Source organism: Dendrobates tinctorius, unplaced genomic scaffold (genome assembly GCF_039654945.1).
Source record: "Dendrobates tinctorius isolate UK_male_01 unplaced genomic scaffold, ASM3965494v1 ptg000205l, whole genome shotgun sequence".
NCBI classification, from domain to species: domain Eukaryota; kingdom Metazoa; phylum Chordata; class Amphibia; order Anura; family Dendrobatidae; genus Dendrobates; species Dendrobates tinctorius.
Genome location: NW_027361872.1, coordinates 6,931,620 through 6,959,281, shown reverse-complemented (window position 1 = coordinate 6,959,281; position 27,662 = coordinate 6,931,620). Strand labels below are relative to the sequence as shown.

General features: G+C 37.6%; 1 protein-coding gene across 15 annotated transcripts in view; it reads left to right on the top strand.

Moving 5' to 3' along the window:
- Positions 1 to 27,662, top strand: part of NRXN1 (neurexin 1) — a 1,899,875-nt gene that overhangs the window by 1,717,282 nt on the left and 154,931 nt on the right. For all 15 annotated transcript variants that reach the window (XM_073553976.1, XM_073553975.1, XM_073553974.1 and 12 more), the window contains one exon: positions 3,355 to 3,526. In XM_073553976.1, coding sequence (XP_073410077.1) covers positions 3,355 to 3,526 — 172 coding nt within the window. The remainder of the gene's footprint in view (positions 1 to 3,354; positions 3,527 to 27,662) is intronic.

The following is a 27,662-nucleotide window of genomic DNA, read 5'->3' as shown; positions in this document are numbered from 1 at the left end:
TTATGCTCTGCTTGCAGTACGGCACAGCAAAGTGTGACTGTGTGGTCCTGTAAGGCTATTATGCAGGCGCAAGATGTAGTTTCGCTATGTGTATGACACAGGATGCGTCAGCCACATAAATCAAAGCTGAAAGATTGCGATTAGGAGCAGTGAGGAGGCTCAAACGCCGCAGCAAGGACCCCCATAGGACCATCCTCATTTAAATATAGCACGGGAGCAATTAAGATGGTATACAGGTGGAGTCAGGAGATGATATATGGTTGTAGAATGCAGCACAGGAGTAGATAAAGGTGGTGGCGTTTGTTCAGAAACTCAAAGACTGGTGACCGGTTCTTTCTAAGCATAATGGGTGGCTTCAGTGCTTATCGCCGTTGCTTTCCAATACCACCTAAGACAACATCTGCAAGGAGTTTATATGTTCTCCCTGTGTTTGCGTAGAGGTGCTGTGGGTTCTTTTCACACTCCAAAGAAATACTGATAGGAAATTTAGATTATGAGCCCCGGCGAGGCAGTGGTGATGTCTGTAAAGTGCTCTGGAATATCTTGACACTATATATAAAACATGATATATAGATGAATTGTACAGTTCCGGTTGAAACAAGATGAAGTGATGGGTCCTCCAGGAAGATATACTCAACATTGCTACTTTTGAGGGTCTTGGATTATAAATGGGACTTCTAAACTAGACAGCCCCGGGGAAAACAAAACAGTCAAATAAGTAAGGTCATCCATTTAGAATTTCTCGAGAAGTTTGACATTAGAAGTTTATTTCTCCAAACTTTTCCTAATGCACAACTCGTAAAAATCTGAGTGACATTTTTTCCCCATATTATAATGCATTTAGCATACATTTCCAGAATATCTTGATTTTTTTTCTAGCTTACAATATATTTTACCCTTAGGCTAAAGTTGGAAAACTATTGTGATCAGCATCTATTACTGAGCCAGTGCAAGTACATCATTACACATGTATTACATTACACATGTGTCTCGAAAGCTTGCAATGTATTACCATCTTTTCAGTTAGCCATTAAAAGGTATCAACTACTGAGGACTCTCAATCCTGAATATTTTTCTACACATGTATTGTAATTCTGACACCCGCGAGGTAACCATGTCTTGAGTTGTTGAAGCTCCACACCAGCCTAGCTTTGAGTTTCTACGTTTGTCTGTTGCTACAAGATTTCAATGCATAATGGAAAAGAAAAAAAAAATGAATCTCAGTATGTGTTCTTCTCACATAAGATGAAATTAGGGTATTAGTGTAATGTTGCAGACTTGATTCATGGACGTGCGCACGCTGAGTTTTGTATTTTATTGTGATTAACAAAAATTACAATCACATGCTTTGCATGCCGCCGCTGATCTTTTTTGTGATACTTATCAGTTGCATACTTAAATTTAAGAGCAGATCTGCTGCCAGATGTAATTCTAAACCTTTTGGAATAATGTAATTGAGTACATGGAGTAAATGAAAAATCCTATTCATTACTATAGATTTTCACCATGGCACCATGATCAATGTACTCTTCTCTCATTTCACTGGTATACCATGCAGAGTTTTTTAATCAGAGGTATAAATGTAGAATGTCACATAATGAATAGCAGTAGATTGTATCTGGACTCCAAATTTTTTTTTATAGTTTACAACGGTTACATTTTACAATTTGGAACCTTCTACCTTTCTACATGAAACTTTAAAAGTAAATACTTTATATAGTTCCATCTTTTTTCTATTGATTTTATGGCATTTCTGGAAAAGTTTACCTTGAGGAAGATTAATAATTCCCCTACATGAGTTTTATGGGATACAAAAAGGTCACAAATTATGGTGCATGTCATATATATAAGGGTTGTCCACTATTCAGACAACCGCTTCTCAATTCGTATGTTTCCCCCTTTTTTAAATAATAGCACTAAAACTCACCTCCGAGTCGGCACCATTCCCGTGGTGTCGGCATTGTCCATCCTGGCAATCACGTCACATTGTGATGTCATGTGAACCCTGCCGCCTCCAGACGTATACATAGATCTAGAGGAAGAAAGAGATTACCAGTAGAGATGAGCGAATTTGTTTGGATTTTGGCTCCGAATTTGATTTTGACATATTTGGGCCATATTCGAACCCTATTCGTGCCAAATGGTTGTCTTATGATCGGTTCTGAACATATTTGGAAATTTCTACTTCCAATGACTCTAATGACGTTCGGTTGTGTTCAACGAATATTGCAAAAGCAATATTCGATTCCAATCGTATTCGAAACCAAATCCGAACAAATTTGCTCATCTCTAATTAGCAGCTCTCACTTCCTCCTGAAGGAAGCGATTTTTACGAAAGCAGGTATAGAAAAGCGGCCACTGATTGGCTGAAGCTTCACGTGACATCCTTCCCGTATTCGAATCAAGTGGACAGCCTCTTTAATGCACTTACACTACACAAATGTATAAGGGATTGCAAAAAAGAATTAGCTGGGAGCTCTTCTTTAATATCTTGGTGGTGAGTTCTCCTTCAATGGAAGTCTTTTCAACAGAGAATGAACATGGGATGATTTAGTAAACCCTGCAGTGAGCAGGGGTTGGACCAGATGACCTAGGAGGTCTCTTCCAACTCTACCATTCTATGATTTTATGATTTATGGCATAGCCACAAGATTTGTCATAAATATCTCATAGGTTCTTGCTTGCCAACTTTTGGAACTCCAAAGTAAATGAGACTAGCTGAAGATTTGTGGTCACCTGTACATTCATGGTTATTCAAGAAGGGAGCCTGTTTTTGAAATAAGTATGGGTATGCTATAAATACCTGTTTAAATGCCTTATTAGAATATGAAATATCCGGCTATTTTGAATATAATGAAACTCGAGCTTTACAATGGGACAGGGATACATTGTTTCTTTAATTGTTGTTCTTCTTTAGAATGTCTTGGTAGCCGATCATCTCTTTATTTTTTTTCATATCGCACAATTACCGCATGCTAATGTTATAGAAAGAAGTGTTCTCCTTGAGCTTGAATTGTTGGCATTCATTGGGCTATAGAGTTTTCACAAAGCTTCAGAAATTGGAAATTTTCACTCATCCATCGTTTTATGCATTTCACTAGGCAAGAGAAAGGGTTTAGTTCTCTTTTGTAAATTGCAAAGACAAAGAGAAAGATACAAATTCAATCCATCAGTAAAAAGTACAGTAACTGATTTAGAATATCAATTATCTATGAACAAGATGTCCCGGGCTTAGTAAAATGTCAAGAGACTTGCTCTGGAAAAATAAAACCCTAAGAGAAGAAAGAAAGTTATACGCGCTTCACATTCTTCATAAGACAAATTCTAATTAGCGCTATTTTTCTTTGTTTCCAGCACCAAGGAAAAATTGGAGTCAAATTTAACGTTGGAACAGATGACATCTCAATTGAAGAAGTTAATGCAATTATTAATGATGGAAAGTATCATGTAGTACGATTTACAAGAAGTGGGGGTAATGCCACCTTACAGGTCGACAACTTGCCTACAATAGAACGTTTCCCAGCAGGTAAGGGAACCTTATAAAAAGTTGTATTTTTTTTGTATTATACTAATTATTAATTGTAGTAATTAGCATAAAAATTAGAAAAATGATCATAATTATTGTATTATTTACTGTAGTGGATAAAGGAAAGTGATGCCATAAATGTACGATTAGACCACAACTTTTTTGGGAACTGCATTTCAAGTTTTTAATACCCATGGAAAGGATTTGACAAAAGATATACCTGTAAAATTGGCAGAAATATTTCAAAAACTTTGCAGAATGATAAGTTTTCTTCTATGATCTACATTTCTACTGGACATTTTAATAGTTTCTTTTTTTTACCTAAGCTTCTGTTCATCCTAAGGTTAATTTGTTTCTTTTGGGCTTTGCATTATTTTTGGCTGCAAGACTGGTATAGCATGAAGTGCTGTTCTTAACATCAAATTACTGGAAGATGAATAGAAGTCTCTTTGACACTAATATGGTGAATTTGGCCACATATGGTTCCTTAGTTTCCAGTTGGAGGCACATTTGGCATAGCAGTCATGACCTAAACTTATAGCTTCACTGAAAGAAAGGAGTCCAAAATTGGATGTGTACAGTTACATATTTTGTTAGGATTTGCTATATTCATATTTTGAGGAAGAAAAACATATTATAGTGATATTTAAAGCCCATCTTTGCTATGTCTCTTAGGACAAAGGGGGGAGGCATCATCTAGGAGTTATCATTGTCAACCACACTTCTCCATGATAATATCTAGTAGGTCTGTTTGTCCTCCAGTGGCGATAAACTACAGCAAAGATAAATGGAGAGGGGTGACACAAATTGATAAAACTCTCTTTTTGCCAGACAGGAATCCATCATTATATTAGATAACACATATTTTGCTATGTAAGTACTGTGTATTTCTATAATAAGATATCAAAATGTGAGCTGTGAAAGAGGTATGCCCAAAAATGACTTATGCACAAAGTGTAATGGGTCAGAATGTATTTGTACGTTACTGTGTTATTGTTATGTTATTGCATTTTTTTATTTATGCTATAGGCTGAACTGTGACTGCCATTTTATGATTGTATGTGGCCTGTGAACTGCAAAAAAAAACAATGGTAGCATCTGTTACAGAAATTTGGCATAAAAAAATTCTCCTAACTAGCTGTTTCACCATTAAAGAGTTTAAGGGCGACTAAGCCTTGTAGCCGTTAAACATTTTTCCTAATTTTTTTCAGTGATGTTGCAATTAGTGATGAGCGAATAAAGTCGAGTACTAACTGAGTGGCTTCGAAGTGCTCAAAAAATATGTCCCCGCAACTGCATGTCTCTCGTTTGTTAGACAATCCCTGCATGTGTTGCAGCTATCGAATATCCACGAGATATGCACCGCGGGGCCTCAAACATGCTATTCGAGCACACTGAAGTCACTCGGTTAGTACACGAACATGCTCAGATAACACCTTATCCCAGCACGCACGCTCATCACTAGTTGCAGTGTCTCAAGACTGCTGTCTATCAGCCTTGGGCTGTCATCCTTTTTACTCAATCTCTTCAGCCTTAACTTAATGCTTTATGCTAATGTAGCTAAAGACATAATATGACCAGTTTTCATTACCTTATAGAAATGTAACTATAATTATCAACTTTTAGGAATATTGTTATTGTTTATGCCTTCATTCAAAAACTGGATAAGAAAAAGTTACTTTATAACTTTGTTTTACATAACTCATTTTTACAATATTGCCCAAACACTTATGCTGTAATGAGATAAATATTTCTAAAAAGAATGTATTATTTTAATATTTTAATTTTTTCTCTCTGTATATAGTGTATATATATACTGTATATATACATATATATATATATATATATATATATACAGTATAAGTGTGTATATATATATATATAATTTCTTTTGTTTACATCTATTGTATATAAATATGTATATCTAGATATACAGTTGAAACCAGAAGATTCCATACACTATATAAAAAGACACATATACACATTTTTCTCAATATCTGACATGAAATCAGAATAAACCCTTCCCATTTTAGGTCAATTAGGATTACCATAATTATTAATATTTGCCAGAATAATGAGAGAGAATGTTTTAAGGCATTTTAATTTCTCACTATAAAACTGTCCTACTAGTTAGCCCCTTCAGTGAATACCGTTAAAAAAATACCGTATTTTTGGACTATAAGACGCACTTTTTTCCCTAAAACTTTTTTGGGGAAACGGGGGTGCGTCTTATAGTTGGAATGTATGTTAATGACATTTAGCGTGGTGGCAGCAGGAGTGATTCTTCAGGTGGTCCTGGTCCGACACTGCAAGGCGATGATGGTGCAGCTGGTGCCGCGGTGCTTGTTGGTGCCGGGGACTCGGCGACATTTTCTGAAAGCCTGGAGCCTCCAGGAAAATGGTTGCCGGAGGAGGCGTATGCACAGATTGAGATCTCGGGACGCGATCTTGTTACCGAGATCTCAATCTGCACATGCACCGCCTCCGGCGGCCATTTTCCCTGAGGCTACAGCATCGAGACAATAGAAGTGTGAAGGCTCTAGGCTGGGATGGAAGCGAGATCATCGCCTTGGAGCGTCGGACCACCGGAAGAATCACCCGACTCCTGCTGCCACCAGCACTTCTGATCCCTCGGGTAAGCTGAATTCAGGACTTTAAGATGAACCCTTTTTGATGCATTAATTATTTTTCCCCATTTTCCTTCTGAAAATTTTGGGTGCGTCTTATTGTCCGGTGCGTCTTATAGTTTGAAAAATATGGTAAATAAAAAACAAGGCAAAAAAGCTATGCTTTATCATCATCCCACCAAACAAAAAATAAAATAAAATGTGACAAAAAAGACAAATGTAAATAAAAATGGCATCTCTGAAAACATAATCTTGTCCAGCTGAAAACAAGCCACCATACAGCTCCGTCAGCAGAAAAATAAAAAAGTTATAGCTTTCAGAAGAAAGTGATGCAAAAATAATTATTTTTTCTATTAAACAGTTTTCATATTGTGTAAAAGCGCCAAAACATAAAAAATATAAATGTGGCATAACTGTAATCATACTTACCTGAAGGATAAAGGTGCCTTATCAATTTTATACATGTGGAACGGCATAAGAAAAAAAAACTATTCTTGAGGTGCTGGTTTTTGTTCATTCTACCTCAAATTGATCAAAAATGTTATGTACCCGAAAATGGTACCAATAAAAATCAGCAACTCCTGCAAAAAAACAAGCCCTCACATGACTTTGTCAGCCGAAATATGGAGAAATTATAGGTATCAAAGTATGGTGATGCAAAAACTTGTATTTACAATAAAAAGTGTCTTTCAGTGTGTGTGGTAGCCAAATTTAAAAGCCCGACATAAATCTAGTATCGCTGTAATCGAATCGACCTGAAGAGTAAAGTTGTCTAATCGCTTATACCACATGCAAAACTGCATAAAAAAAGAAATAAAATTCAATTCTCCATCTGCTTTTGATTTGTTCTTTCTGCCTCCCAAAGATTGCTGTAAGGCTCAGCTCACATATACACATTTATCTTGAGCTTATACCAGGGTTTCCGTGTAAATCTCTAAAATACGTGATTCAGGCAGAATCCCCAGCAGAGGATTCCCTATAATGAGGCAGATGGAGGCACTGAGGATGAAGTCTGGCCACCCATGATCTGATGGTGTCCGTCTTTTTAGGCGTGCATAAAAGCGCGATCTACCACAGTTTTGTGCACTTCTGGAAAGAAGAAAACCCCAGAACAGAGGCCAGATGGAATCCAGAGTAACTCTGCAGCTGCATTATAGTGAATGGATCCCTAGGAAGTTTCACCTGAATCAAGTCACTCATAAATTTAGATGGAAACCCTGATGTAAGTGCTCAGCATAGAGCGCCGGTTAAATATTATGTAAATTGTTCCCAACAAAAGCTTCAACTCAATCCACAAAAAAGCAAGTCTGTGCTCAGCTCCATCATTTGTTAATGGAAATGTAGAGCGCTTCCACGTTACTAGTGGTACAAAGGCTCCATAAAAGCACTATAGCTACTCACATCCAAATAAATTCAGCAAATTCTTGCCTCCCAAATCCAAATGCCTTCCTTCGTTCTGAGTTCCATTGTACTTAAAATACATTTAACGTCCACATGTTTGACAGTTCTGTAGCGATGAGAGCTCACCTAATTTACAGGGGCGTGTCTCCAGAAGCATGAGCTGGGCACCACAACGTACTGGGCACTACAATGTACTGATGACTACAACATACTGGTAATTGCAACAAGCAGCATCCACTGCTGCTTGTTCCTGGAAAACACCCATGGAGTCAAAATCACCACTATACCTGTAGATATATTTCCAAAGGAGTATAATTTTCAAAATGGGGTCACTTCAGGGGGGATTTTGCTCTATTTGCACTTAGGAGCTAGGTATATGGAGACTGCTAGCTATTCTAGGAAAATCTGCGCTTGAGGAGGAAAATAGCGCGCCATCCCTACCAATTCTCGCCATATGGCTAAGCAGTACTGTACAGTCATATATGGGGTATTTCCAAATTCAGCTGAAATTGTGGGACAAATTTTGGTGCCATTTTTACCTATTTCCCAGTATGAAAATGTAAAATCTGGGGCTAAAGCAACATTTTGGTGGTAAAAATGTAATTATTTTTTCTTCACTGCCCAATGGTTTAAAATTTTGTGAATCACATGTGGCATCAATATGATCACTGCACCCATAGATGAATTCATTGAGAAGTGTAGTTTGTAAAATGGGGTCACTTATTGGGAGTTCTGCTGTTCCTGCATCTCAGGGACTCTAGCAATGTGACATGCACTCTCAAACCAGTCCAGCAAAATCTAAACTACAATATGGCGACTCTACCATTCTAAGCTTTGCACTGTGCCTCAAAAGTAATTTTTGACCACATAAGGGGTATTGATGTACTTAGGAGAAATTGCACAACAAGTTTTGGGTTCCATTTTTCCCTGTTAACATTAAATAAAGGAAATATTGGGGGCAAAAAATCAATTTTGTGTAAAAAAAATGTTCCCTGAGGAGTCTAGTTTCCAAAATGTTGTTATTTGTGGGGGGTTGTCACTGTTTCGCCACACCAGGGGCTCTCCAAATACGACATGGTGTCCGCTAATTATACCAGCATATTTTACCTTAAAAAATTCAAATGGCTCTCCTTCCCTTCTGAGCTCTGCCGTTCACCAGGACAATAGTTTTACCCCACATATCGGGTATCAGCGTACTCGAGAAAAAATTAACCCAAAAATTTATTGTGCAATTTCTCCTGCTACCCTTGCAAAAATAAAAAAATTGTGGTATAAAGTAAAAAATGTTTTAAAAAAGTTAAATGTTAATTTTTTCATTACACATTCCATTAATTCCTGTGAAGCACCTGAAGGGTTAATAAACTTGTCAAATGTGGTTTTGAATACCTTGAGGAGTGCAGTTTTTAGAATGGTGCTACTTTTGGGTATTTTCTGTCATATAAACCCCTCAAAGTGACTTCAAATGTGATGTGGTTCCTAATAAGAATGGTTTTGTAAATTCTGTTGTAAAAATGAGAAATCGCTGGTCAACTTTTAAGCCTTATAACTTCCTAAAAAAATAGTTAAAAAAATTGTACTAATGTAACATAGACATGTGGGAAATGTTATTTACTAACTATTTTGTGTGATATAACTCTGATTTAAGGGCATAAAAATTACAAGTTTGAAACCTGCTAAATTTTCAAAATTTTCACCAAATTTACGATATTTTCACAAATAAAAGCAAGTAATATCAAATAAATTTTACTACTAACATGAAGTACAATATGTTACAAGAAAACAATCTCAGAATCAGTGGGATTCATTGAAGGGTTCCAGAATTATGGCCACAGAAAATGACACTGGTCAGGATTGTAAAATTTGGCCTGGTGATGAAGGTAAAAATAGGCATCGGGGTGAAGGGGTTATCCATTAATATAACCAGCACATTTAGTTTACTAATTTCCTTTGAATATCTCTAGTGTCTTGTTTGTCTAAATAAGTATTCTCCAATTCCAGTCCTCAAGAGCCACCAAGAGGTTTTGTTTCTAGGATTTCCTTAGCATAGCACAGTTAATTATCGCATCCCCTGTACAGGCAAGAATTCCATCACTTGTGCAATGCTAAGGAAATCCTTAAAACATGTCCTGTTTGGGGCTCTTGAGGAATGGAGTTGAGGAATGCAGATCTATATCATCCAAAGGTTAGGTGACTCCACTATTTGGATCTTTCTGCACTTCCACTGAAGTTATGTTTGGATGTCCCATGAGTTTCTGTTTTTTCTGCTTCTCTCCAAGTCAGAATGAGTTGAGAAAACTATTTAGTGGATGCTCAGTTGGGGAAAATGGAAATTCATCATTAATGACGTTGAATACGGATTCCCTAAAAGACTCATATGGCATCCAACCATGACATCAACAGAAGTGCTGAAAGATCCAGATCGTGTACTCACGTGACCTGAAATTCGTTTAAACAAATGGGACAATGGGGGCAATTAAAGTATGTTAGAAAAATAAATGTTCTGGCTACACTGAAAGTTGGAAAGGCTCTTTGAGATGCTGGACATCTCCTTTAATTATGGGATATCACTATTACTTTAGCCATTTTGTAATCTAAATTTTCTCTTTAAAAACAGTATTCTGCATTAGGATTACCCTGAAACTAATTAATTACAAAATAGTATAACTAAGCGTATAGATGTGGCCAGAATAAGTAGAAAGTGCAATTGTGTTTTCACCAAACCGGCTTAAAAAAGCGAAATAATCCTTTAGATACACACTTAGGCTTTTTGCAGCTTTTCATAGGCATCTAAAGCTTTAGCAAAATATAAACTAGATAAACAAGTAACTATTCGTTCTGAAGATAAGAACACATTCATTCCATCCTGAGCACTTCCACATTTGAGGTAGCCATGGTTACCACCATTGGTAAAAAAACAAATCTACATTTGATGCCATCGGCAAATCCCGTATGTCTAAAATCAAAATGCTCAAGAATTTCTGTTTCTGAATTATATACAGGGGCTGTACTGAGCCATCACAAATCCAAATGATTCATTTTAAACACCATACATTTTAGCACAGTATGGCTTGCCACAAATTATTTTTGACTCTCTCATTTAGAATTAAATTGTATAGCAATGACACATACTTGAAGTGTGTAATAGTTTTAATCCTGTACACTTGGGCCAATGTTCTTCATCTACTATGGCGCTCAGGCCCAGCATGATGTAAGAGAATCAAAGTGTTTTCTCCATCAGTGGCTGCATCTCATAACCAAGTCTTAAAAAGTAAAAAAAAAAGATTACGTTAAAGAACATTTTAGATCTTACTTCCTAAAGTTATTTTCATCCAACTTCTTATATTTGGACTTGTTTTCCTTATGCAAATATAATGTTAACATTCTTTAGATATTTATGGTACCAAACATAATTAATTTGTGCAAGATACTTTAAAGTTTAGATACATTTTCAAAAAGGAAAAAAAGTTGCAGTTAAAGACAGAAAAAAGTTTTCGAAAAGGATAAAGTTACAGCGAAAGAGAAAAAAGTAAATATTTTTTATACAGATTGTAAGTATTCATTCACAGTATAGGGTAAAGGTTAGGCCAGTGCTGGATGGGAGACCTGAGAACTGACTCTTACCTGTGAAGGCTTCTACTGATCCGCTTTTGATTAGACATTGTCACGTGACGTCATCGCTATGGCATGACACACAAGTGATGTCACGCCTGGCTGGCTAGACAAAAGAAGAGACTCGGCAGATAGGAGTCAATTCCCAGGGCTCCCATTTGGCAGTCATAGATCACTGATGTGTCTGCTGGATCTCATCCTAGGAGTCAATTAACACCATCTCTAACTTTTTAGAATACAAAATATAAAAATAATAATTTCTTGAATACTTAAAATATACTGTACATATTTCTACATATAGATTTGTATAATAGAAAGAATAAAGATAAGAATTAATTCACAATACCCGATACAGAAGCCAAATCATTGATATGTAAATTAATGGGTAAATTGATGTATAATATATACATTTGGATAAATTTAGGCCCCAGAATTTTGAGAATGGAGAACTTTCACTGTTCTTTAAAAAATTGGCAGGCATTAGGGATGAGTGAACCTGTGGATGTTTGGGTTTGTCAGGTTCTAGCAAATGTTAGTCCAAAGTTCAGTTGGAGTACCAGTTCTCCACTCGAACTGGAACCCGAACCCCAAAGAAGTCAATGGGGTCCTGAACATTGATGCTGTAAATGTAAGGACTAGGGGCTGTAAAAGTCTTTTTCCTCTGTACATAAAACGCACATCTGCGGGAAGTCCGTTTTCAGAGTTCAGCACCGGACACTAGGTGGCCGGTATGAGCCCCCAACTTTACAGTTTGGGCTCACTCATCTCTAGCTGGCTTTATATGTTTTCTTTATTGTTTTGCTTTTTTCTTTGGAACATAAGTGTAAATTACAAACAATTTCTAAATTGGAATCCTTATGAATAAACAACAATGCTTTTTAAAGAGATAGTCTGATAAGTAATAACTTTTACTGAAATACTCAAAATGGGATAAGAATTAAAAGAAGTAATACTCCACTCACTGTTCCCTTGTGGCTTCTGTTCCAATGTTGTCTGGCATCTCCAGAGTCATTAACCAATAACTGAGTACTGCGGTCACACGTCCCTGTGTTAGCATGTAATCACTACAGCAGGAAGACCCTACCAGTTGGGTAGCTTCAGAATTAGAGTAGCAAGGTGTGGAATACAATGCTTGTTTTTTAAACCAATTTTAATCATTGTATAAATAGACTTTACTCGCCAGACAATTCCTTTAGGACAAAATCATATATTAAAACGAAAATAAAAAAACAGACTTTTATATATTCAACAATTAAAAAGTTCTAAAATATCAATTCATTTATTTTATAGGGTGTTAAGTACTCTTATTCACTCCAGAAGATCACATAAAATATTTGTTCTTTAAGAGTAACTGTCATTTTATTTATTTTTCCTTAATTCAATAGTAGACATGAAAATAAGAAACTTTATAATGTATTATTCGAAAAATTCTGCTTTTATCCTCTTGGACTGTTATTTCTTTCTCAATATTCTAAATTCATGTGTAAAATCTATTTTCAAAGGATACAGATTTTCCCATTGCTGAGATATGAGATGATAGTTGGTGCTCATAAAATTCTATGGAGAACATGCAGCAGAATGTCTTTGTCTGCCTCTGGCTCCTCCCTCCTCCTCATCCCCATCTTCTAGCCATAGAATTTTAAAAGCACCAAGTGTCATCTCATTTCTCAGTAACGGGAACGTCAGTCTTCACTGAAAACAGATTTTACCCCATGAATTGATAGCGCAAGCTCAATCCAAGAGGAGAAAAATCTAATTTACCTGATAAGATGTATTATAAAATCCTTTATTTTTATGTGTACCTATTGACTTATCAAATAAAAAATTAAAACACTACAAGGTCTTGTCTTTAATTAGGCTCTTTGATATTTTTAATTTTCCATGACTTTCCATGGTCTTAAAGGGGTTTTCCAATTTCAGAAAAACCCCTGTCTTAAGGTGGGGTTTGTTTAAAAAAAGCTTTACTCAAGCTCCCCAGGTTCAGCATTGAGTTTCTGCAACTGCTCCGATGTCTGCCCAGCTGACGTCACGTCAACAGCCCTGCAGCCAATCAGTGACCACAGCAGCTCTTCTCGAGCACTTAGCACGAGCCACCCAGAGTAGCAGAACTCACTGATTGGCTGAAGTGCCATCGATGTGATGTCAGCTCTGCACAGACTCAGCCCACCAGGATCAGCAGCAAAGAGTAAGTAAAGGAGAGTATGTTGTTTTGTAAACAAGATGCACCAAAAGAAAGGGTTTCTGAAACCAGAAACCCCTTTAATATGTTGAAATTATTTTATAGTCACATGTGCTTCATATAGAAACCAAGTCTTGACATTTTATTTTAAGAAGCTGAAACCAAGGTGAAAACTATTGATAATTTTCCTGCCTTGTAACTGTATTGTCTTCACTTCCATAGAGTTACAGAAATATACATAAATGTGACAATTTATTTACAAGGTTATATATGTCCTGCTTAGTCCTAGATCATTTTCTTATGTTGGGGGGAAACTGAACCAAGTAGACAGAAATTATCTACCACTTCTTGAACTCATCATTAATTTTAATTTACCACCTTCAAATATGTCCTTCTTTAACTTTCCTTTTGTCTCAACATATATTTCTGGCATGATTAGTTTGGAGAAAAAGCTTGCTTGTATGATACTTTGTCATAAGATGACTATGCTATGCATCAACATGTGGCCACCCAGTGGTTGCGTTTGGTATTGCAGTCTGTCCATGCTTTTACCAGCGGGTTGCAATAATGCATTATATTTGTTTAACAAGTGTCTTTTATAAAATTCATAGACAAGAAGAGACGGAAACATCTGCACATATTACCCAAATTTGACTAAGTTCTAAGTTTTTTTTTTCATTTGGATGACTTATTAGACACTTTATATACAGTATCAAAGAAACCAGATTAGATAATATTTATTCAACACATTAAGTTAAACTTCTTTAATCCTGGAGGATCCAAAACACGTAAAAAAAACCTTATATTTTATGCAGCATTTTTCCTGCCGACAATTTTATTATTTGTAGCAAATTTTTCTGTAGCAAAAACCAGTGTGTGCGCATTAATGAGTATCACTACTGAGCTATAGAGACTTTTTAAGCCATTGCCACAATATTGTTTCTTGTTTAATTTACAATTAGCTCTAAAGGCATTTTAAATCCATCATACAATGCGCTAAATAATTTAACACCAAACACAATCCCATTAGAACTCAAGAGGTGAACTCAAACACTGATAAACTGCCGTCAATATCCACAGTGGCCACATTACTGCCTTGGCATACTAATGAGAGCCATGTAGACTGCAGATTAGGACTGGGTTTCATGATCATCAAATTGTTTGTTTTTAACATGGGATGTCAGAACATTGAAAAGTATTAGTTTAATAAAGGATTACTGATATTAAAGGAACAGGCGAAGTGTCACAGGAAAACATCCAGTGTTGTTTTAATTGGATATGTCCCCACTAGAGATTGTAAATTTGCAATACTGCTTTTTATTCTTCTCTATGCGAACTGACAAAGCTAAGGACATAAGATGGTATCAAAAATAGTACCATTGATTATATTACCCCATATGTCCAAAAAGTGGGACACGCCCCCCAGAAGAAGCAAGTGGCGAAATGGCATCTGTCAGGTGTGGGGCAGACATAGACATCACACTGTACTATGATCTCACTCTGCACTTATGTAATATACCATTGATAATATACCATTGATTTTTCTACATTCTCAGGCTGGGTGTTTTCGAGAGATAGGGGTCTCCTTGGGATCCTATAGTTAGGCACAATGAGGTAATATAGGATTTTATATCCTTCTACACTTATGCACTGACACTTTTACCCTTATAGTAGTCTCCATGCTCCCATCCATCCCTTAACTTAACCCATAGATGTGGGTTTGCATATTGATTATAATACATCATACATTTATCTGGTACCCCACTAGGACCTCTTTCGTGAATAGTTATATGTCTCTGACCCCCTTTTCTTTGGAGGTAACCCTTGTCTTTTCATGACTGATGTTTTTATATAATAATTATGAATAACATATTATGCTTTTATATTTTTGGAGTCGGAATCTCTTCTTGTCCTGACAGCTATACTCCATGATGGACTATTGTGTGCTATCATTGATTATATGCGTTTTTCCAAAATAATTCAGGCTTCTCTTCCGTGCTGTTTTAATACTGTGCTTAGATCTTGGATTACCTCGGAAACTCATTTGAATAACATGGCTTCTATTTAGGCTGGTAAGATATTAGTAGCGGAAGATGGCACCAAGGAATTTCATAGTGATTCTGAAAATTAAAGTCTAGTGACTTTCACGTAACTCCTAAGCAGATCAGAGCTTATAGTTGACTCATCAACTATATAGTAGACGAGGTGTTCTTTTCCCCAAAAATTCTCAAACTTTGTATTCTTTTTATTCTCTTTCATTCTTATTTTATTCTTTTTATGATTTGATGATTGCAGATAAAAAGTCAAGCCAACTCAAGACATCAAGTTATGTGCATACTATATCAAAACATAATGACATTATAACGATGTCTTTGCTCAGTGACTATTCTATAACCTAGAAGAGAGACAAACTACCCAGGCATTAAAGGACTTTTTCAATACTTGGACAGCCCCTTGTTATTCCTCAAGATTGGCCCCGTTAAAATAAAAATACTTATACTCACATCTGGTCCCGGCACAATTCCATCGGTGTTCCCGGCACTCATGTAAGGTTACATCACACTAGCCCTGTGCCCAGTCAGCGCTGGCATCACTGTTCCCGCCTATGCACATATTGAACATCAACAGGAAGTCAGGGCTGTGGCTGCGCTCTGACTTCCTCTTGATGTTTTATTTTTCCAAAGGTGAGGACAGTGACATCAGCACTAATTGGTCACAGTGCTAGTGTGACATAACAACCTTACATAAGTCCCGGGAACGCGAGTGCCGACACTGATGGCATGGCACCAGAGGTGAGTATAAGTATTTTTATTTTAACTTGGCAAAACATGAGGAATGAGAAGTGGCTGTCTATGTATTGGACAGCTCCTTTAAATGATCGACCACCACCCATGCTTTATGCGGTCATTCATTTAGGTATATAACTTTTTCCACCCCTACTTTTCATCTTATTTCAACAAGGATTAGAGATGAACAAATAAAAATTGTTTTGATTCTCCCAAAAGTTTCAGATTGTCGAGAATCTTACATGTTCGGGACACGTTTCTTTCTAATCCAGCAAAATGGCGGCCACTCATTTGAGCAGCAGTAAGTGACTAAAAAAGCACATTATGCTTATCTATATTGTTTATGTCAAGGATCCAAAAAATAAAAAAAACAATTTATACTAAAATAGTACACTTTAATTAAATATTAAAATACCATGTATAGAAAAACATACTTACAACAAAATGTATTGCAAAGCCTTAAGAAATATCCAAATAGTAATCAAATCAGAATACAAACAAATCTGGATATTTGCCCCAAAAAGAAATGGCACAATTAATAAGATTACCTTATTATTATCATCTGGCCATATAGTTATGCTTTCACTGAAAAAGGGAACATGGTAAAAGTACCTAGGTAATTAAAATAAAGCAATTAATTAAAGGGGAGAGTCATTTGACAATATATTCAGACCCTATAAAAAAAACCTAAAGTTATTCTCCCTGTCTTTCCATGGAGATTAAGGAGAGAGGAGTGCAGTGGATTTTGGGCGCTGTGCTGACAAAGGTTAAGTATAAAACTTCCAATTTATTGTATTGTGTTTCAGAGCAGGATCTACTCCTTACTTAGGTAACCTTAATCAGCCGCAGCACCTGAGATCCACCATACACCTCGCTCCTTTACTTGTTATGTTTTCTCTCCTGTTTGTGTGAGTACAGCGACCGGAGCAGAAGCCAAGTGTCATGATCCAGGACGGGGTTATGTCTTTGTCCCATCCTGGACAGACAGGGTTAACTGTTTCTGCCTCTCTCTGGCACAGGGTGGCTATTTAGTTGCCAACTGACCTAGGTCCAGTGTCAGTTATACTCGTGCCCTCGGCTGAGTTAGTTGACCCCTTGTGTGCCTGTGCTTTGTGCCTGATATCTTGCTGCTTGTTTGGTTTTGACCCAGTCCATCTCTTAATTTCTTAATTGTGAGTTTGTCTGCTGTCTTGGTACCATGTACTATCTTGCTTGGTTTTTGACTCTTGCATTGATCACCCGCTTTGTCTCACCCCTCTGATACTGCGTTATATCTCTGGTTCTGACCTTGGCTTTCTCTCTGACTCTCGTTTGTCTGTCTCATCTCGTGCTTCTCCCAGAAGTACATAGCTCTCTGGGACTCTGGGGTTTGGCTCCACCCCCGGACGCTTACCCGGTAATCACATGTTAAAGGTCCTGTATCTTTGAAGTACTTCTCTTTGCCACAACCACACCACTCCTCCAGGATCCCTGATTGCTTGCCCTGTGTTCTATCACCCCAGCTCAGGACACCCGCATGGACCAGTCTGTAATTACCATGCAGGGTGCATGACACCAAGATTTGATTATACATCTCTCTTCACGTAGTTGTACAACACACAACCTGATCAGATAAGCGACCGACCGTCTAACTCACCTTCACCTGTTGCCCTTGTTTTTACACAAGGAGCTCGTCTTGACTTTTATTTCTCCAAGTTAACATGAAGGTTGTAAGGTTGTAAGCCTAAGAGATATTAGTATGGCTCCTCCACTCAACGATGGCTATTCCTAAAATGTCCATATATATTGCCCTATTAATAAATAAATAATAACATATTGCAAGTAATAAATAATAGCATAGTGGAAGTAATGAAAAGCGAATAAAAAGTATTTTGTAACCCCTTCTTACCCCATCATTTATTATACTTTGGGATCTGGAGAGACTTAACCATCTTTTTATTGCAATCAGAGACTTTATATGGGTCAGATTGAATATGCTGGACAATATAAGTGCAACTACCCAAAACGAACGTAGGTAATTCTCTCATCTCTATTGAGGACACTAATTTCTTATTACACAAATTCAAACTTTCATAGTGACATGCTAGGAAAACCTTCAATAGGTTAAAATTCACTTTACAACCAATTTGTGGTCACATACAGACACATATAGTGTAAACATCTCCAAAAAAAGTTTTGCAAAATTATGATATTCTGGAAAATCTTGCTACTCTCATATGGGGATATGTTTAGAGAGGAGCAAAGGCAAGAAAGAATACATTTTTATGGCTAAAATCAGCTTGTCCTAAAAACACCTGATAACTTGGGGTTAGAAAAGCTTGACCCACAACACCAGATGCTTTATAATAACGATTTGTCTTCATGAGACCCTTATAACTCCCTCAGTTACTCTACTGTATTATTGGAATTACTCTGATAATAAAGAGTTACGTTGAGGCAATATTTCGGAATGGCTCAGGGTCTTCAAAGAAATACAACATCAAATTATCAGTTTGTTTGTTTCATCCAATTCTTTGTAATGTCTTCCATGGGATCATAATAATTAGAAGGAGAATGAGATAACAGCAGAGCTCTCCTCCTGCTTCACTGAGGTTAACAGCTTCTTTAGTTTTGCATGAATTTCCCTTCATCCTCCATTTAATGATGATGAATATTTGTGATTTAAGTAATGCTGCACCATCTTCCAGACCATTTGTTCTGATGAATACACATCATGGGAAAACCTACAGTATGTCATTTTAATTGCTTCTATTAGATGTCACCATGTACTGTACAATCAGCAGTTTTGTTGTAGACCATTACTCCTTATCTGTTGTCTCTAAGTAACATCTGCCTAAATTACAGATCGCCAGAGTTTGGAGTCTGTTTTATTTATTAATTCCAAGAAACTTAAAAAAGAGAGAACAGAGGCAATTTGTAGAGTCCTTAAAAATGCAGCTTCGGCAGAATTGTAAGTTGTAGATAAAATATGTCCTCTTTTGAATATGGCTTTCATATTCCACATGTTAAAGGGTTGGACTAATATTGATGACTCTTCAGTGAACTAGGTCACCAGTATAAGATCAGTCAAGGTACAACACCCCTCCCTCTGTTCAGTTGATTCTAGTTACAACAGTGGGAAGAGGCTGGACAGACATCTGACTGGGATGATTTAGCGAATCCTGCTTTGAGCAGGGGGTTGGACCAGATGGCCCAGGAGGTCCCTTCCAACTCTACGATTCTATGATTCTATGATTCTAAGATGTAAGCAGTGTGTGTAGTGGAACTGTCATGTTTTACCGCAACAGAGACGAGCCAGAAGACCACAGAATTTGATTTATCCTACTCCTGCACTGATTAGAAGCACTTCACCTTCTTATTAAATGGTGTAAAAAATTTGGCAGTGCAGGGGTGAGAGCTCCTGGAAGCTTTCCTGTGTTAAGGCTCTCAGCGGTTCACTGTTAGCCACTCCCATGTCCTATATAAACTGGGCCCTGGCTAGCACTCATTGTCAGAGCAGTTTATTCTGCATGGCTGGAGGTTATTGTTGGTGGTTATTGGAGAAGGCGGTTGGTGGATTTATCTGTGACTGTTGCTAGGTTTTGAGTGTGTTATAGTTCTGTTTCTTCTCCTACTTTCATATAGCACCATCCTCCACTCCCCAGTGCATCGTTCTCTTGTTTATCTGTGTATTTTTGATTGGTATTTTCCTATATCCCTCTTTGTACTACCTTGCTTGTCTGGTTGGTGTACGGTACACTACTACTCCCCTCTTCCTTGGGTGGGAAAGAATACAGACTAAGGGTGGATTCAGGAGCTAACGCAAGGTATGTGGTCCCGGCATCTTCACCATCGGAAGTAATCCAGGGACCAGGGCGAGCTAGGTCATCCCTAGCATTGGTGACACTAAAGGGAAGGATCCTCTGGTCCCGGGACACCTGACAACAGAGTTGTGACAGGAACATCACAGCTACCTACATTGATTAGTAGCTGCTTTTGGGTTTTGCATCCTTTTGTGCCTATTCAATTGATGAATAAGTAAACTTTATTACTTGTCAGTATCCACTAAACAATATTCCAATCTGTACATTTCTAACATCCAGCCACTTCCATAGCAGATATCAATTGGTCAGTGGTGGTGTTCGGTGTTGGATCGACAGAGATCTCATATTGATGATCTATCCTGTGGATAGGTCCTCAGTGCTTTAATCTTCAACATACTCTTTAAACTAAAATCCCAAATGTCCTGATTCATGTAGAATGTTTTGTAAAAATGTCAAGTAATATAGAGATTAGTAAGTATATAAAAAGATATTGCAGGGATATTTGCTATTTATTGATTATTATCACATGCAGTAGTTGATTTCTAGTTTACCTACTGAGCTGATAGAGATGAGTATATTAGTGCATCAGTACTGATGGCCTTTACTACAAATTAATAATTATATCCACATATAAAAGCAGGGGTTCTGCCTTTTTTTTACAGAAATATTCCCTAGTTTGCTGATGATCAGTTTGATGGTGTGCACCAAGGACAATTATTTGTGTGCTATTATTAATATGAATATTTTAGGAATCCTTTGATCTTCCATATGCAGCCAACGTATGCTCGAAGCCTCTGTAGCTAGAAAGTGGGACACTTAGGAAGCTGGGAACTGATCCATGTGATTCAAAATAGTATCAAATAAATATTGCCTTTTGGCACCCACATATTCAGCCACATAGAAACCAGGTCAATGGTAATATAGCGAGCTTGTTTTATAGTTTCTGGTGGTCTAGATTATTTTAGGAGTCAATAGTTTTACCCATGGTTGTCTTGAGTATTCAAGTGATTAATTGCAACAGATCTGTTGAAATAGACAAAAGGGTTTTTGGTAATGTTCCTGAAGGCTAGAGTAATGTAGGATTGGGTAAACCCATGATGGGTCTTTTATTTTTCCACTGTTAGAAGAAGCATACTTTGCCTTTTACTTTGGTATATCTCTACATGATACAGGGATATATATGTATATATATATATACATATGTAGAATAGAGTGCAGTACCCTGACATGTATGTGTTAGGTGTTGGGATTCTCCCACTACACAGGATAGATCCCAAGCATTGTCTGGTGCTGTGTTCTCCCATTTTGGTCCTGCCACCAGGATCGCTGCTCAGCACAGGCGTCGGTACTGGCATCTTGCTCAGGCTCATGGTATATGTTTGGTTACTGTCGGTCCTCCAGCCAAGTCTATGCTAACTAGTGATATTCAAGTGCAACCTTGCGCTCTGGAGTCTAAGTCCAGAGATCACCTTCCTGAGCATGTCTGTGATGTGGCGTCTTCTCATTGGTGGTCTGACGTTAGCTGCTCTGGTGATGTGGCAGCTCCAGATAGGCTTGCGGGCGATGTCACGGCTGGCTGGGCGTGAGTGTTTGGGGTGGAGCTTTGGGTTTAAAGGCTCTCAGCGGTGCATGCAGGTGTGCTAGTATCATTCAGGTTCAGTATATGTGAGTGGATACTTTACCACTCTCTCTGCACGTATGTGTATTTGTCTACCTTCTGAGTCTGAGCTTCTTATAGTTTATTCCACTTGGCTTAGCATCTGTCTCGTTCATGTGTGCAGTTAGCACAGTTCAGTTACAGAGCAAGCTCCACCTGTGTGCTGTACTTCTCTGTGAAGTCAACAGGGCTTTGTACCTAGCGTCATTTGCATTATTTCTCTTGACTTAGCATCTGTTTCATTGTAGTGTGCCATTAGCACATTTCAAATACAGAGCAAGCTCAACCCTCTGTGAAGTTATCAGAGCTGGGTATTCTGCATTCTGTTCATACTGTGTGGAGTTAACGCAGTCTGATTAAGGTGAACACTTGCTGCTTCATCCTGCCATTGTTCACATTAGCAGCAGTTATACATATCTGCATGGTGGACCCCGGGTTGCGATTGCACTTTAATTTATATTTTATTTAGTGCAATCCGCCTACCATAACAGTATGTACACTCACTGGCCACTTTATTAGGTACACCTGTCCAACTGTGTGTTAAGACTTAATTTCTAATCAGCCAATCACATGGCGGCAACTCAGTGCATTTAGGCATGTAGACATGGTCAAGACAATCTCCTGCAGTTCAAACCGAGCATCAGTATGGGGAAGAAAGGTGATTTGAGTGCCTTTGAACGTGGCATGATTGTTGGTGCCAGAAGGGCTGGTCTGAGAATTTCAGAAACTGCTGATCTACTGGGATTTTCACGCACAACCATCTCTAGGGTTTACAGAGAATGGTCCGAAAAAGAAAAAAAATCCAGTGAGCGTCAGTTCTGTGGCCGGAAATGCCATGTTGATGCCAGAGGTCAGAGGAGAATGGGCAGACTGGTTCGAGCTGATAGAAAGGCAACAGTGACTCAAATTGCCACCCGTTACAACCAAGGTAGGCAGAAGAGCATCTCTGAACGCACAGTGCGTCGAACTTTGAGGCAGATGGGCTACAGCAGCAGAAGACCACACTGGGTACCACTCCTCTCAGCTAAGAACAGGAAACTGAGGCTACAATTTGCACAAGCTCATCGAAATTGGACAGTAGAAGATTGGAAAAACGTTGCCTGGTCTGATGAGTCTCGATTTCTGCTGCGACATTCGGATGGTAGGGTCAGAATTTGGCGTAAACAACATGAAAGCATGGATCCATCCTGCCTTGTATCAACGGTTCAGGCTGGTGGTGGTGGTGTCATGGTGTGGGGAATTTTTTCTGGGCACTCTTTGGGCCCCTTGGTACCAATTGAGCATCGTTGCAACGCCACAGCCTACCTGAGTATTGTTGCTGACCATGTCCATCCCTTTATGACCACAATGTACCCAACATCTGATGGCTACTTTCAGCAGGATAATGCGCCATGTCATAAAGCTCGAATCATCTCAGATTGGTTTCTTGAACATGACAATGAGTTTACTGTACTCAAATGGCCTCCTCAGTCACCAGATCTCAATCCAATAGAGCATCTTTGGGATGTGGTGGAACGGGAGATTCGCATCAGGGATGTGCAGCCGACAAATCTGCGCCAACTGTGTGATGCCATCATGTCAATATGGTCCAAAATCTCTGAGGAATGCTTCCAGCACCTTGTTGAATCTCTGCCACGAAGAATTGAGGCAGTTCTGAAGGCAAAAGGGGGTCCAACCCCTTACTAGCATGGTGTACCTAATAAAGTGGCCAGTGAGTGTATATGTGTGTGTAATGCCCCCTTTACATGTATATGTTTAGGGTAAGTATGGCATCCACTTTTTTCATGGATGACACACGTACCCATTAAAATTTATGGTGATATTCACACGTTTGTATTTTTCATGGACCATGTGTCCATGTAAGCAACACAAAAATATATCTTTTTGTTTTTCGCAGCACGGATGGCAAGGATCAGTACAAGTCTATGGGTCCATGAAAAACACATACAGCACATGGATGGCATCCATGCACCATCCATCAGCTGTATTTGTATAACATTGCAAAGTATAGGAGAAGCTTTATAATTTCATTATCTCTTTATCCATGCTGGAAAAGCATGGATGGTACACTGATACAAAACACTGATGACATCAGTACTGTTTTTTCCAGTATCGGTTTTATATGGACATGTGAAGGGGGCGTAAGTGTGTGTGTATGTGTGTGCGCCTGTTTAAATATATGTGTGTGCATCTGTGCAAAACATTTGACTTTATACATAAGATATCACATCTAAGAGTTTGAGTATATCACCATTAGTATGAAGTAGACATCAATATGAATGAAGTACCGAAAACAAAGCCAATACTATGTAGTCAAATCTCATAGGCAAGCTTATTAGATGAGCTTATAAATGAATTCACTCTTCAACTTGTAGTCATCTGAAGCTTTTTTGGTAGCTGTGGACAGAACATGCTGAAGTGAATTTGATGTTCTCACCAAAAGGAAATGATTGTTCTGATCTCTGAAGCAGTTGTGACTTATGTACCGATGTGGAATGAGCAATTTCATAAAGTGCAGAAAATGGGAACATGAAGGAATGAGCAAGTTAGAAAGTGAAAGAGTCAGGCTCAAAAATGGGACAACACAAACCAAGCTATCAAAGTAGAACTTTCTTGTAACTTCAAAAGTTTTTTTTTAAGATCAATAGATGTAAATACTTATGTCCCTCAAAAAAATTTTAAGAAAAGTATTCAAGGTGTGATACCTTTATTGGCTAACTAGAGAAATTATATTTGCAAGCAAGCTTTCAGGGCTCAAAAGGCCCCTTCATCAGGCTAAATTACAAGTGAATTACTGAGAAAAGATGGCAACATTGCCATCTTTTCTCAGTAATTCACTTGTAATCTAGCCTGATGAAGGGGCCTTTTGAGTCCTGAAAGTTTGCTTGCAAATATAATTTCTCTAGTTAGCCAATAAAGGTATCACACCTTGAATACTTTTCTTACATTTTTTTGGGGGGACATAAGTATTTACATCTATTTTTCTGGCTAACACGGTACCACAATTTTATTTTGTATTGTACATCTTTTTTAGACCAAGTCATGTTTGCATAGTTTTGGTTTGGTATGAGGTTATAAGCAATGATAAAAATATATTTTTTTGTTCATTGCATCAATTCTATTGATAAAACTCCACTTTCACAGAATGCACATCCAATCAATGTTGTTTGTCTTATAAAATGCTATTGATTTTCAGATCCTACAATGTGTCATTTGCAACTGTGAATTGTTTACTTTTGTCTTATTCCTGATAGCCTTGCTCAATACTTTGTCATGCATTTAAATGTCTTAAATAGATTATTTCTTGCTTGTTTATATGGATTTTTACCACCAGGGTTCTTCTATGTTGTGCAATCCAAAACAAAAGTATAACAGTTATATTGTTATAAGTGATATAACGTCCTACCTTACAGAAAGATATCTGTTTAACTTGCCGGCATAAAATTTGAGAAGGTAGAAATTACTGTACAGCATAAATAGGATATCAGTATTATTTTCTAATCTGCATTTTTAAGAAACACAACTGTATTAAACGATGTGGACAACTTCAGGGGGCAATATTTTTCTTATACTTGAATGCTGGTATTTTAACTAAAATTATTTTTTTCAATCGGGATATAGCAAACATTTTTGCTGCATTGACTATCACTGGCTGCAAAAAAAAAACAAAGAATCCAACAGCAATCTCATTATGATAGAGTTTTTGTAGCTCTTTTATCTGTCCTTTACTGATCTTCACCTAGCTGCATGATTTGTGGCTGCTAGACAGCCTGAATACATGTGGGTATTTCCTAACAAACAGGCAATCTCTGCATATATCCAGGCTGTCTAGCGAGAACTCCCAAAATACTCAGAGGATACCCGAAAATGCTCGGAAAACTCCAGTAATGAGCACACTCGATCATCACTACAGGTAATCCAGTTTATCCTAAAAGAGGTGTATAATACTGCGAAGTGTACTAGCACTATATTGAGGCCCTTTCAATCTCTCTAATGTAAAAATAGCATTAGCAATGTAAAAGTGACCTCACCATAGAAGCCCAGTAGTAACCAACAGCCCACTTAATAACAAAGTGCACTGACAGAATTCCCATGTTTTTATTTTTTTGTATAAAAATAATGGTCCAAAAATGTTCCACTTTATGCATTTGTGATCAGGTAGACTGTTCTTTGCAGAGCAGTGACTCAAACTGATGGTGTCACTGTCAGAGATAACATCATCTTTCTGTGACTGTGACTCTACACTTATTCCCTACTAATAGGCTTGTTAGGGGCCAATTTTGACCTGCATTTGATAGTGTCACTGCCAGGACAGCAAGTGGTGGTGTTGCTTTAGTTGTTGCTAGTGGCCTCCACATTCCTAGCCATGGTTTTTTTTTTTTCTGTACACGAGCCCTTCCCCCTCACTTTTTCATTCACCATTCATTTTGAGCAGCACTACAGGGTGGGCCATTTATATGGATACATCTAAATAAAATTAAAAGGTGATATCAACTTCCTGTTTGTGGCACATTAGTATATGGGAGGGGGAAAACTTTTCAAGATGTGTGGTGACCATGGCAGCACTTTAAACACATTTTATAAGTGGCCATAAACGTGTAAATAACTTATGAAAGAATAGTTACATTAAAACCAAGCACACCATTGTTTTTCTTGTGAAATTCTCAGTAAGTTTGATGTGTCACATGACCCTCTTTCCATTGGAAAAAATAAAGTTCCAAAATGGCCGACTTCAAAATGGCCACCATGGTCACCACCCATCTCGAAAAGTTTCCCCCTATCATACACTAATGTGCCACAAACAGGAAGTTGATATCACCAACGAGTCCCATTTTATTTAGGTGTATCCATATAAATGGCCCACCCTGTATAAATAGCTTCGGACAATCTTTTCAATCCAAATTATTCAACCCGTGCCAAAAATTATGTAATAATAAATTCTTGATAAGTAGGTACAAGCACAGAAAGCAAAATGTGTCAGCAGACAGTAGTACACTGTAGGTGCAGTGTGTATGTTTATCAAATTGAATTAGTAACTAGTAAAACATTAAAACAGGTGTGCAAAAACCTACATGCACAGTTAAATGTCTACTTTTTTACATTTTTATTTTTACATTCTGTCAACAAAATAAACTCCTTTCCCACAAGTTAAACACAAAGAAATGCTAAGTATGTAAACAATCATAAAGTCAGCACCTTCATCAGGGTGCTGTATTTTGTTCAAATGTATAATGTGACTAGTAAAACAGATGGACAAAAAATGCTTGTGACAAGCAAACACACCATATGACACTGATTTCAGATGTTTTTTCTATCAAAACTATTGTGCTGTCTTGTTTCTGCTTTTTAGTGAATTAAGAATGATGAAATGCTTAACTATAATCCAAGTGCAGCAGAATAGATGCCAATCACATTTAGTTGGGCTATGCTAGTGTCGCCCCTCTTATCTCGTTTCCCTCTGTATTTTTTACATTATTTTCTTTTTCATAATATAGCCATTCATCTGAATGTCCACCACGTAATTTTACATTTTCCAAAGTATGTAATGCATTTTTAGAATCCATTGTGCTCTTTTAGTAGCATCTCACAATAATTGTATATATACTCTTGTTAGTAATAATATTCTTTTCCACATTGCAATTGCAAAGTATCTACAATTAGATACATTTTTACATTAAAGTGAATCTCCACTTTATATCAAGTCATCTTTATAATCAGAATTCTAAGGTCTGATTCATCAAATTGTTTTTCACAGATTTCTGGCATAAACCACTTTGAAAAGGTACAACATTTTTGCATAACTTGAAGTTGCGCAAAAATTTTGAGACTTTTGGCATTGTCACACCAGTATTGGCCATCTTTAGGACATAAAGTACTGGAGAATATGGTAAGGAAACATATTTGCAAAAAAAACAATTCAGCTATTTTCTGCAGCTCTAATACACCAAAATGTAATCCTATGCAAATTAGGCTAACAAGTGCTCTGGTGGGAAAATCTGTTTACTTGGAGACCTTGGCTCCTCTTGACTTTTCTTCACCAGCACTGCACACCACCCTTGCTTCTTGATTCACAT